The sequence below is a fragment of the Thamnophis elegans genome, chromosome 12, assembly GCF_009769535.1.
Source record: "Thamnophis elegans isolate rThaEle1 chromosome 12, rThaEle1.pri, whole genome shotgun sequence".
Classification (NCBI taxonomy): Eukaryota; Metazoa; Chordata; class Lepidosauria; order Squamata; family Colubridae; genus Thamnophis; species Thamnophis elegans.
In genome coordinates this window covers 29,909,455-29,922,186 of record NC_045552.1, presented here as the reverse complement: position 1 = coordinate 29,922,186, position 12,732 = coordinate 29,909,455, and the positions used below count along the sequence as shown (strand labels likewise).

At 49.0% G+C, this 12,732-nt stretch overlaps 1 protein-coding gene across 1 annotated transcript; it reads right to left on the bottom strand.

Annotated features, from left to right (window-relative positions):
- Positions 1 to 922: 922 nt before the first annotated feature.
- On the bottom strand, positions 923 to 11,903 carry TSSK3 (testis specific serine kinase 3). The gene is made up of 2 exons (XM_032228439.1): positions 11,732 to 11,903; positions 923 to 1,908 (listed from the first exon to the last, which is right to left on the bottom strand). Exons 1-2 carry the CDS (start codon positions 11,901 to 11,903, stop codon positions 1,247 to 1,249), a joined length of 834 nt encoding a protein of 277 aa, XP_032084330.1. The 3' UTR covers positions 923 to 1,246.
- Between the last annotated feature and the right edge of the window lie 829 nt (positions 11,904 to 12,732).

The following is a 12,732-nucleotide window of genomic DNA, read 5'->3' as shown; positions in this document are numbered from 1 at the left end:
TTAGGGTTAGGGTTAGCGTTACGTTTAGGATTAGGTTTAGGGTTAGGTTGAGGTTTACAGCGCGCTTCTGTTGCCACGCTGTTGGCGCGATTCAGCGCTCATTCGTCGGAGCGCTTTAGAACTCACAGTTTTGTCACTGCGTTTTAGTCGGGCGTGCTTTTGTCGTTCGCCCTTTTGTCGGTGAACCCTCAATCTCTAGAGTCCTTCACTCTTGAAACAACAGTTTGATCTGTTCTCCCAAGTTTTCAAGACAGTCTGGTATGCACTGAAAGTGGGGGTTCCAGTTTGATTCTTTTCAAAAGATTTTGTGTGCCACAAAACAAATCCTGGAGTGGCCATCACTTGCCCATATTTTGTACAGCTGAGCTCCCAAGTTCAGTTCTTGGCAGTCTCCAGGTTCTTTATTTTTGTCTTGGGGGCTCAGAAAAGCTCTGCCTTAGAACACACAACATCCTCCTCAGTTATTCTTCCCAAGATAGATGGAAACTTTGCCTAGGAATTCTGAGGTGGCTCAGTGGTTAAATGCAGCACTGCAGGCTACTTCAGCTGACTGCAGTTCTGCAGTTCGGCTGTTCAAATCTCACCGGCTCAGGGTTGACTCAGCTTTCCATCCTTCCGAGGTGGGTAAAATGAGGACCTGGATTGTTGTTGGGGGCAATATGCTGACTCTGTAAACCGCTTAGAGAGGGCTGAAACCCTATGAAGCAGTATATAAGTCTAACTGCTATTGCTATTGCTATTTTGACCTATCCAGAAGGCACCAGGTTGGAAATGGTGTTTCTGCCAGCTCATTTGAATTACAGTGCTGGTTGGATCAAGAAGTTTGGCTTGGTGCATAATGGCACCTCCTTCCCTTTTTCAATTAGGATATCCTGGAGACCAATGGATGGCAGGCTATTGAAGAACAGCCAGGGAGGAGATCTACAGCCTTGAATCCTAGGGGAGGTTTCTTAGATTTAACATTTCAAAGTGATTCTGTGTGTCTGAGAAAGAAATTCCAGCCAGGGTTAGGGTGAGACACCTTCACTCTACTTTTCTTGGCCTTTTGACTTATTTGTAACCACTTTTGCAGGCATCTTTGAACAAGGGAATGCAGTTCCTGATGAGAGGGGAATATATAAAATGCCTTCCTTCTCGGTGGATTAAGGATAGACTAGAAACTGAGCATAACGTTAAAATATATGTGAGCATTTTGGAAACAGCCTGTCCCCTTTTATTTGGGGAGAGTTTTGACATGGTCCTGTCCTCAGGAACTTGCTAACCATGGGTGCCAACTCACTTCTTCGATGGAAGGCCTCAGGATCATGTCTGGTTCCAGGAGGCTTTTGAGAAGGTCCTGGCATTCCTCGGAGATCCCCAAGTGGCCGGGGATGGACACCCCTTTCTGTTGATGGCAAAGCATCTTGGGAATGTCCGTGTCGTCAAAGGGCAGGTTGGCACAAAGCATGACGTAAAGGACCACGCCCATGCTCCACACGTCGCCTTTCCTGCTGTCGTGGGGCACCCCCTGCAGCACCTCGGGGGCCGCGTAGGCCGTGCTGCCACAGAAGGTCTGGCTCAGCTCCTTGCGGTTCTTGGGGAGCAATTTGGCAAATCCAAAGTCTGTCAGCTTCAGGTTGAGCCCCTGCAGGAGGGCATTTTCACACTTGAGGTCACGATGCGCCACCCCACAGCTATGGCAATAACGGATGGCTTCTACCAGCTGACGGAAGAGCGCTTTGGCCCGGCTCTCCGGCAGGGGTCCTCCTTGCAGGACGCAGTCGAAGACATCGCCATTCTCTGCCAGCTCCATCACTAGATAGATCTTTCCATCTGTGGACTCCAGCATTTCATACACCCGGATGATGTTCTTGTGGTCTAGGCGCTTGACAATCTGGAGTTCTCGAGGCAGGAATCTCTCGATAAACTCTGGGGAGGCAAAAGAGAGAGTTGGCCAAATCACAACAAGTCTGAAGACCATAGCTAATGAGAGAGGAACGTTATGCTCCTTGTAATGTTCCCACCTCCCAATGTCATAATTTCCCTTGAGAAGGAGAATGGGGTTTTTCTGATGGTGCTGGAAACATTTTTCTCATGTGGATTCACCCTGGACCTGAATCCTTGTGGTTTCTTCCATGCTTCTCTAATTGTACAGAATTGTAAATGACTAAAATATAACATAGCATCTCAGTGCTGTTCAGCTAAAGCACCCAGTCAGGTCTGTGGGGAGGGGGCGTTTAGGGAAGAGAGGTTCTCAAATTTTGAACAATGAACAACAAAGAAATTGCAAGGCTCTTTTCAATAAGCAAATTATTTCACCAAGCTTAGGTTGGGCAAGAAATAAACATACACGTTGATTAATGATTTTTTAATCTATTATGAAGGTTTTCAAACTTTGTGCTACTCAAATACCTCCTGGGACTTTCTCAGGCAAAGCAGGCTGTGACATTTGCTCCTACTCTGCAAGACAGGTTTAGAAATACTCCTCCCCATCCCCCCTGGTTAATGACCCCAAGAATGGGTGGAATAAAATAGTTCTGTGTCTTAGAGACATGCAGCCTCAAATGAATCAAAAATTTTGCATAGATTATTGGGAGAAAGTATCCCTGATTTATAGATCAGTGTGTTAGGTGAACTCAAAAACAATTGACTAGCTAAACCATTGTGTTAACTGTGGTAAATCTGAATAAGTAACAACTGCAGTGAAGGTTATACAGTAGTTGACTTTGAATTTGTGTCAAACCCCAAGAAGGGGATGGGGCCAGTCCCAAAATCCATTGGACTAAATATAGTTTGAATGTACAGCAATTGAAATAATGAAATGATTCCATCAGCTGTATTTCACCCCATTATATGTCTGAAAGTTTCAGATGGGGCGGAGGGGGGGTAGGATGGCAACACTTGCAAATGATCATGGCCAAAAGACATTAGTAGGCAGGGCAGTCAGCCTCCTTTGGGACAAGACTTTATAAGGCTGTGGTGGTCATGCAAGGCTCCCTGCCTGACTAGAGATAGGCCTTCAAAATGAAATCCCAACTCTTTTGTTTGGAATATTGAAGTTTAGAATTTGACCTGGAACATCAGAGGTTAGGGGCTAATTTAAGCTGAACCAATACCCCTTGGTATTTTCCCGGACCTATATATGGTTGCTAGCTTAGAACATAAGGGTTGGAAAGGACCTTGGAGGTCATCTAGTCCAATCCCCTGCTTGAGCAGGAGTCCCTTTCCCTATACCATTCTGGACAAATGGCTGTCCAATCTCTTCTTGAAAACTTCCAGTGAAGGAACATCCACAACTCCGGGAGTCAAGCATTGATTAATTGTTCTCACTGTAGGAAATTTCTCCCTAATTCTAGGTTGGATCTCTCTTTAAAAATCTTTGATCCATTCCTTCTAGTCTTGCCCTCCGTGCTTTGGATAATAGGGTGACCCCTTCTTCTCAGTGAAAGCCCCTCAAGTATTGGAAGACTGCTATCCTGTCATCCCTAGTCTTTCTCTTCATTAGACTAAACTTGCCTAGCTCCCTCAACCATTCATTGTGTGCCTCACCTCTAGACCCTTCGTAATCTTTGTGGCTCTTTGTACTCTCTCTAGAGTCTTAGCAATTTTTTGTATTGTGTGACCAGAACTGGACACAGTATTCTAAGTGTGGTCTTAACTAAGGCAGTATAAAGCAGTACTAATACTTCATTTGATGTTGATACCATTCCTCTGTTGATGCATCCTAAGATGGCATTGACCTTTTTGGCAGCTGCAGTGCACCGCTGGCTTATATTTATCGTAAATGGTTGTCCACTAGGATTTAGATTTTAGATTAGATTTTATTCAGTTTGTATGCCGCCCTATTCCTGAGAGACTCAGGGCGGCTAACAATCAGAAAGGGAAGGGGGTACAAAATAAAAATAAAAAGACAAACAGTTAAAAATACACAACAGTCATAATCACGGCTGGGGCTGAAAGATTTAACTGCCCCAGGCCTGCTGGAACAGCCAGGTCTTAGTAGCTTTGCGAAAAGCCGGAAGGGTGGTAAGGGTCCGGATCTCAGTGGGGAGATCGTTCCAGAGGGCCGGAGCAGCCACAGAGAAGGCCCTCCCCCGGGAAGTTGCCAGTCGACACTGGCCGGCAGATGGAATTCGGAGGAGGCCAAATCTGTGGGATCTGATAGGTCTTTGGGAGGTAATTGGCAGGAGGCGGTCTCTCAAGTACCCAGGTCCGATACCATGAAGGGCTTTAAAAGTAACGACTAGCACCTTGAAGCGAGTCCGGAGACCAATAGGCAGCCAGTGCAGCTCGCGGAGGATAGGTGTAACGTGGGTGTACCAAGGTGCACCCGCAATCGCTCGCGCGGCTGCATTCTGGACAAGCTGAAGTCTCCGAATACTCTTCAAGGGCAGCCCCATGTAGAGCGCGTTACAGTAATCCAGTCTTGAGGTCACGAGGGTGTGAGTGACTATCCGAAGGGCCTCCCAGTCCAGATAGGGTCGCAATTGGTACACCAGGCAAACCTGGGCAAAGGCCCCCCTGGTCACAGCCAAAAAATGATGTTCTAGCATCAGCTGTGGATCCAGGAGGACTCCCAAATTGTGGATCCTCTCTGAGGGGCGTATAATTTCACCCCCCAGACTAAGAGATGGAATAGCTGGACCATTTTTGGCAGGGAGCATCAATAGCCACTCAGTCTTGTCAGGATTGAGTGCAAGCTTGTTCGTTCCCATCCAGACCCTAACAGCCTCCAAGCTGTTCATCACTTCTACTGCTTCACTGAGTTGGCACGGGGCGGACAGATACAGTTGCGTATCGTCCGCGTACTGGTGGTACTTGATCCCATGCCATCGCATGATCTCACCCAGCGGCTTCATGTAGATGTTAAATAGGAGGGGGGACAGGACCGAACCCTGCGGCACCCCATAATTGAGGGGCCTAGGGGTTGATCTCTGTCTTCCGACCAACACTGACTGCGACCTGCCCGAGAGGTAGGAGGGGAACCACCGGAGGACGGTGCCTCCCACCCCCACCTCCCGCAACCGTCGCAGAAGGATACCATGGTCGATGGTATCGAAGGCCGCTGAGAGGTCAAGAAGCACAAGGATAGAGGAGCAACCCCTATCCCTGGCTCGCCAGAGATCATCGATCAGCGCGACCAAAGCAGTTTCCGTGCTGTAACCAGGCCTGAAACCGGACTGAAAGGAGTCCAGATAATCGGTTTCATCCAAGGACCGCCGGAGTTGAAAGGCCACCACTTTCTCAACAACCTTCCCAACAAAGGGGAGGTTGGAGACTGGACGATAGTTACTCAAGATGGCTGGATCCAGAGACGGCTTCTTCAGGAGGGGTCTCACCACTGCATCCTTTAGGAGGAGCAGGAAAGATCCCTCCCGGAGAGAGGTGTTAACTATCGTCTGGATCCAGCCGCGTGTTACCTCCCTGCTGTTCGTGACCAGCCAGGAGGGACATGGGTCCAGTATACAAGTGGAGGCACTCACCGCTCCCATGGCCTTGTCCACTTCCTCAGGCGCGACAAGTTGAAACTCAGTCCATAAACTCTGCTCAAGACCTTCCCGCGGTACCTTGGCTGGCACTGAGCAATTGGAGTCCAGGTCTGTCCGAATCCGAGCGACTTTATCCACTAGAAACTGAACAAATTCCTCAGCTCTTCCCTGTAAAGGATCATCCGCGTCCCTCCCTTTCAAGAGGGAACGGGTTACTCTAAACAAGGCGGCTGGGCGCGATTCAGCGGCTGCAATAAGAGCGGCAAAATGCTCACATTTCACCGCCCGTATTGCCACGAGATAGGCTCTGATATCTAGGACAGTGGTGGGTTTCTACCATTTCGGACCAGTTCTCCCGAACTGGCAGTACTGCCTTCAAACGGAGAGCGAACTGGTTCTCTGTTCCTTTGAAAGTGGGCCTGCCTGCCTACCTGCCCCTGGGTTATGCTTACCTTTATTCCAGTTTCCGAAGCCTAGCTGATCAGGGGCGGCAGCTTGAATTGCTGCTCCCCAGCTGTTTTCCTTTTGCTGTGGGTATTTTTCGTTCAATTGCCCCACATACTCAACTAACCAGTAGTAAACTGGTTAGGAACCCACCACTGACCTAGGATCCTTTCACAGTTACTGTTGTTGAGCTAGGTACCACCTATTCTATACTTATGCATTAGTTTTTTATGGGCCTAAGTAAGTAAGTGCCTTACTTTTCTCACCACTGAATTGCATTTTCCTGGAAAGGACCAAATGTTCAAGTCTGTCAAAATCCTTCCGTATTTTGAATCTATCCTCCCAGCTTGATGTCATCTGCAAATTCCCCTAATAGTACTGGACTTAAGACCTTTGTGATATCCACTGCTTGCTACCCTCCACGTAGATGCAGTATCATTAAGAACTACACATTGAGTGCAGTTTTTCAGCCAACTGTGTATCCATCTAGTGGTGATCCTGTCCTACATTATTTTATCTTAACAAGAAGTAGGCTGTGGTCAGGGGTGGCTTCCGGCAGGCACTACTGCCAGTTTGCTTGTGTGCGCACCTGCAATTAAAATTGTTCTTTGAGTTTGAGTTTTGAGTTTTAGAGTTTTATTGGGATTTATATGCCGCCCTTTTCCCTGAGGGGACTCAGGGCGGCTTACAACCACAAGGGAGGGGGGTGCAGTGTCAAAAACAGAACAGTATGTGAACAAAGAAAAAATAGTAAAAAACACAACTTTCATTCAGCAATCAAACACTCGGGCGGGTAAATTGGGAACCTATCCCCAGGCCTGCTGGGAGAGCCAGATCTTGAGGGCTGCGCGGAAGGTCTGGATAGTGGTGAGGGTACGGATCTCAACGGGGAGGTCGTTCCACAGGGTCGGAGCTGCAACAGAAAAGGCTCTCCTCCGTGTGGTTGCCAGTCGGCATTGACTGGCAGATGGAATACGGAGGAGGCCCAGTCTGTGCGATCTAATTGGTCGATTTAGGGAGGTAATCGGCAGAAGGCGGTCTCTCAAGTACCCAGATCCACTACCATGGAGTGCTTTAAAGATGGTCATCAGTACCCTGAAGCGCACCCGGAGACCAACAGGTAGCCAGTGCAGCTCGCGGAGGACGGGTGTAACGTGGGCGAACCGCGGTGCGCCCACTATCACTCGCGCGGCTGCATTCTGGACTAGCTGTAGCCGCCGGATGCACTTCAAGGGCAACCCCATGTAGAGCCCATTGCAGTATTCCAGCCTAGAGATCACAAGGGCTCGAGTGACTGTTGTGAGAGCCTCCCGGTCTAGGTAGAGCCGCAACTGGCGGACCAGGCGAACCTGGGTAAATGCCCCCCTGGTCACAGCTGACAGCTGGTGGTCAAAAGTCAGCTGTGGGTCCAGGAGGACTCCTAAGTTGCGGACCCTATCTGAGGGGTATAAAATTTGACCCCCCAGCCTAAGCGTTGGTGTATTAGCCAAATTATTGGGAGGGAAGCACAACAGCCACTCGGTCTTGTCCGGGTTGAGTACCAGTTTGTTAGCACTCATCCAGTTCCTAACGGCCTCCAGACCCTGGTTCATCACGTCCACCGCTTCATTGAGTTGGCACGGGGCGGACAGATACAGTTGCGTATCGTCCGCATATTGGTGGTATTTTATCCCGTGCCTCCGAATGATCTCGCCCAGCGGTTTCATGTATATGTTAAATAGTAGGGGGGATAAGACCGAACCCTGCGGCACCCCACATGTTAGGGGCCTCAGGGACGATCTCTGCCCCCCGACCAACACCGACTGCGACCTGTCCGAGAGGTAGGAGGAGAACCACCGTAAAACAGTGCCTCCCACTCCCACCTCCCGCAGACGTCGCAGAAGGATACCATGGTCGATGGTATCGAAAGCCGCTGAGAGGTCAAGGAGAACCAGGATGGACGCATAGCCTCCATCTCTGGCCCTCCAGAGATCATCAGTCAATGCGACCAAAGCGGTTTCTGTGCTGTAACCAGGTCTGAAGCCGGACTGGAAGGGGTCAAGATAACTAGCTTCCTCCAAGGCCCGTTGAAGCTGGAAGGCCACCACCTTCTCAACAACCTTCCCGATAAAGGGGAGGTTGGAGACAGGACGAAAGTTGTTTAGAATGGCTGGATCTAAAGATGGTTTCTTCAGGAGGGGTCTCACCACCGCCGTTTTAAGTACGGCGGGGAAGTGCCCCTCCCGAAGGGAGGCGGTCACAACCGCCTGGATCCAGCCATGTGTCACCTCCCTGCTGTTGGCAACCAGCCAGGAGGGACACGGGTCCAGAATACAGGTGGAGGCACTTACAGCTCGAATGGCCTTGTCCACATCCCCAGAGGCAACATCCTGGAACTCAACCCAGAGATGGTGTGGCAAGTGGTCCTCCTGTGTCTCGGCTGGATCTACTGCGGTGGAGTCCAAGTCCGATCGAAACCGAGCTACTTTGTCCGCCAAGAATTGAGCATAGTCCTCAGCTCTACCCTGCAAGGGGTCTCCCGCATCCCTCCTATTGAGGAGGGAGCGGGTTATCCTAAACAGGGCGGCTGGGCGTGACTCGGCGGACGCAACCAAGGCAGAGATGTATGATCTTTTTGCAGTTCTTAGTGCTCGGACATAGTCCTTGGTGCAGGTAGTTAAAAGTGCTTGGTTCGATTCGGACTTATCGGACCTCCACAGGTGCTCTAGGCATCTCCTCCGGCGTTTCTTCTCCCGGAGCTCCTCGGTAAACCAAGGAGGCCTCCGGGATCCACTGACCCGGAGGGGCCGTAGTGGCGCAATCCGGTCGAGAGACTCCGACGCCGCCGAATACCAGGCGGCAGCCAGCGTCTCCGCCGAACTGTGGGCGAGAGTATCAGGAATAACCCCAAGCTCCGTCTGGAACCTCAACGGGTCCATAAGTCGCCTGGGGCGGAACCACCTGGTCGGTTCCTCCTCCCTACGGTGGGGGTTTGGCCTCCGGAAGTCAAGCCTCAGTAGGCAGTGGTCTGACCACGACAGGGGTATGATCTCATTACCCCTCAGACCAAGATCACACATCCACTGCTCCGAGAGGAATACGAGGTCGAGCATGTGACCCGCTGCATGGGTTGGGCCCCGAATTACTTGGGTCAAGCCCATGGCTGTCATGGAAGCCATGAACTCCTGCGCCCCATCAGAGCGTTCACCGAGCGATGGCAAATTGAAATCCCCCAGAACTATAAGCCTGGGGAACTCAACTGCCAGCTCGGCTACTGACTCGAGGAGCGAGGGGAGGGATGCTGCAACGCAGTTGGGAGGCAGGTACGTTAGCAGCAAACCCACTTGACCCTTGAGGTCCAACTTTATCAGCAGGGACTCACACCCGACAAGCTCCGGAGCAGGGACCCTACGAGGTAACAGAGACTCCCGGATTACAATAGCCACACCGCCACCCCTTCCCTGGGCTCTCGGCTGATGAAGCACCTGAAATCCCTCTGGGCACAGCTCTACAAGGGGGACTCCTCCTTCTGTGCCCAGCCAGGTTTCAGTAATACATGCCAGGTCTGCCCTCTCGTCGACAATTAAGTCCCGGACGAGGGGAGCTTTCTGAACAACAGACCTGGCATTTAGCGACAACAGCCTGAGACCAGGGTCCTGACTGCTCGCGCCATCTGGTCTTGGAGTGGGACTCATAGGGCCGGAAGGAGGGATCTCTGTGATGTAGCGAACCCTCCTTCCCCGGTAATGGCTTGCCCTAAAGTCCCCGCCATATCTGCCCCTCCCTGTTATGACCGCAATGCTCCGACCCTCTCCCGCGGCCATAGTCCCCCCGACCACCCCGGTGACCCCCGCAAATCCCAGCAGGTCCTCCGAGTCAATCATACCCAAGCCCTCACACAAACAGTCCTCACGAGTAGTTAAAAAACACATGCGCAGAACTGAAAAACAAGATGGCACCGCTGACAGCGCCTCCCGGGGAACCAGTTCGGGGGCGTGGCAGGCCTGGGTCGCTGCCGGTTCCAGTGACCCAGGCCGCCAATCCACTACCGGTTCTACCAAACCGATCCAAACTGGTAGGAACCCACCACTGGCTGTGGTCTACTTTACAAATGCTTAAATGCCTTTTTGTTGCAAGTTTTTTAAAAAGTGTTGCATGTATCACTCATGCAGCAGTTTGTTCTGGAAGTTACGCCTGATCATAAATAATAACACCCAAGGAAGTTTTGGGGAAGATAACCCCCCTCCCCCCGTTAGTCCCCATTCATTCCATTCTTTTGTCATATTTTCTTTTGCATGGGATCCAATTTGCTAAAAGTTTCCACAGCACTAAAGATAGGTTTGAAAAAAAATGTGAATTTTCTGCCTGTGATGCCATGGACCCAACTAGAATAAGAAAATCAACTGGAATGGTTCAAAATGCAACCAAAGTAAGAGACCCTACTATCACTGTAAATGAGGCACTGTAAGCCTTCTTAAAAGTTCCTTTCCCCCATCAGCTTCCCCTTCCTTTGTTTCTTAGGCCAGGGGCATACATTTCATCAGAAGAGTCAGATTGGACCAAGAACAGGTATAGCCTCTGGACAGAGTGGAGCCATGTTAGATATGCTTATTCTAAGGCTTCTGAAATGGTACTTCTAGCTTGTTGCCTTCAGGCAAATAAATATCTCTTGGTGAGATAGATACAAAAGGGACAAAAGTCTGCAAAACTGCAAATATAAAACACAGGGTAGAATAAAAATGCACAGATCTACACTATATTGCCAAAAGTATTCATTCACCTGCTTTTACTCGCATATGAACTTACTGTAAGTGACACCCCATTCCTAATCCATAGGGTTCAATATGACGTCGGTCCACCCTTTGCAACTATAACAGCTTCAACTCTTCTGGGAAGGCTGTCCACAAAGTTTAGGAGTGTGTTTATGGGAATTTTTGACCATTCTTCCAGAAGCGCATTTGTGAGGTCACACACTGATGTTGGACAGGTTTACGTGGCCTACCACTTCGTGGCTGAGTTGCTGTCATTCCCAAACACTTCCATGTTCTTATAATACAGCTGACAGTTGACTGGAATATTTAGAAGCAAGGAAATTTCACGACTGATTTGTTGCACAGGTGGCATCCTATCACAGTTCCACGCTGGAATTCACTGAGCTCCTGAGAGCGACCCATCCTTTCACAATATAGCAATAGCAATAGCAGTAGACTTATATACCGCTTCATAGGCCTTTCAGGCCTCTCTAAGCGGTTTACAGAGAGTCAGCATATTGCCCCCAACAATCTGGGTCCTCATTTTACCCACCTCGGAAGGATGGAAGGCTGAGTCAACCCTGAGCCGGTGAGGTTTGAACCGCTGACCTGCTGATCTAGCAGTAGCCTGCAGTGCTGCATTTAACCACTGCGCCACCTTGGCTCAAATGTTGGTAAAAACAGTCTGCATGCCTAGGTACTTGATTTTATACACCTGTGGCCATAGAAGTGATTGGAATACTTGATTCTGATTATTTGGATGGGTGAGCGAATACTTTTGACAATATAGTGTATGTTTATAGGGACAACACACCGAAGCATCAGGAAGCAGTAAGTAAAATCACTTATATCATGATGATATCATGGGAAGAAGACATTATCTAATTTGTATTGATGCCATAGTGGATTTTATTCTATGCTTATGGCAGTGTAGATTTTCTTTAGAGAAGGGACAAATTTTATTGGAAAAAATATTGCAGTGTGGAAAATTTGGCCCTTGGAAACTGAAATTCAGTTATTTCTAAAAACACGCCCTTTCCCATTCCATCTGCTCTGTCTTGCTTTAACTTTTTGTGTTCTGCTTCTTACCTTCTGGTCCTCCCAGTTTGTCTATAATTTTCACAGCCACTTTTCGTTGGTGTTTTTTTGAAAAGGCTTCTTTGACCTTTGAATATGTTCCTTCTCCAATGGTTTTGCCCATCTGGTAACCATGGGAGAGAAGAAACTCCTCCATCGTGTCTTTCACTCGCTCGTCTGTCATTCTCAGGACATCCTGTCATCACAAAGTCTATACATCGCTGTCCTTCTCCACCCAGACCAGGGTCTGCATTGGCTGCAGCCCAGGATGCTAGATCATTTTTTCCTGCCCAGACAAGGTCCTTCGATGAGGGGTGAAACTGAGATTGGACATCTTGAAACTTGAGCCTCCATTGTGATGCAACCTTGTGTTACCTGAAGACCAGAGGGAAAGGTAGGGACTTGGCACCAATGAGAAGCAGGCACACATCCTCCTCAGAAGAAGGGTTGCTCCAGGCTTCACCCTTCAGGGGGATGATGGGTTAACCTAACAAGAGGCCCAAAGCTGTGAGGCCTTGGATAAGAAATCATTGTAGCTAGTATTGTAGTGTAGGTAAGGCTAATCATGATCAGGTTGGACATGGATGGTTAAGTTGTCCACACCATGGAAATCTGCTGGCTTGAAGCTACTTGGCAGGGTTTGGGCCTAGTTACATCAGTCGAGCCTTAAGAGTAAGTATCACAAGTCCCTCAAACTCTTGTCTTATTTAAGATGATAATTTCTTAAGGAGTTGTACTTGTTGGATGTACTGGAATCTAGATCATTCATTGAAAACCAGCAATTGAATTGGTTAGGATAGAGAGATTCTACAAGATTCCTCAGTCCTAACTGAGAATTGCAATTACTATACCCAGAGGGCACAAGGTTATAGAGAAATCTGATTCATACAGTCTTATATTGATAAAAATAAAATCTGGTTTGGATCTCTGAATTATGATACTGGTGTGGATAAAGATGCCATCTTTCAACCTAAGCTACTACGTATGGATGTTTTCTGCTTCCAAGAGAAATG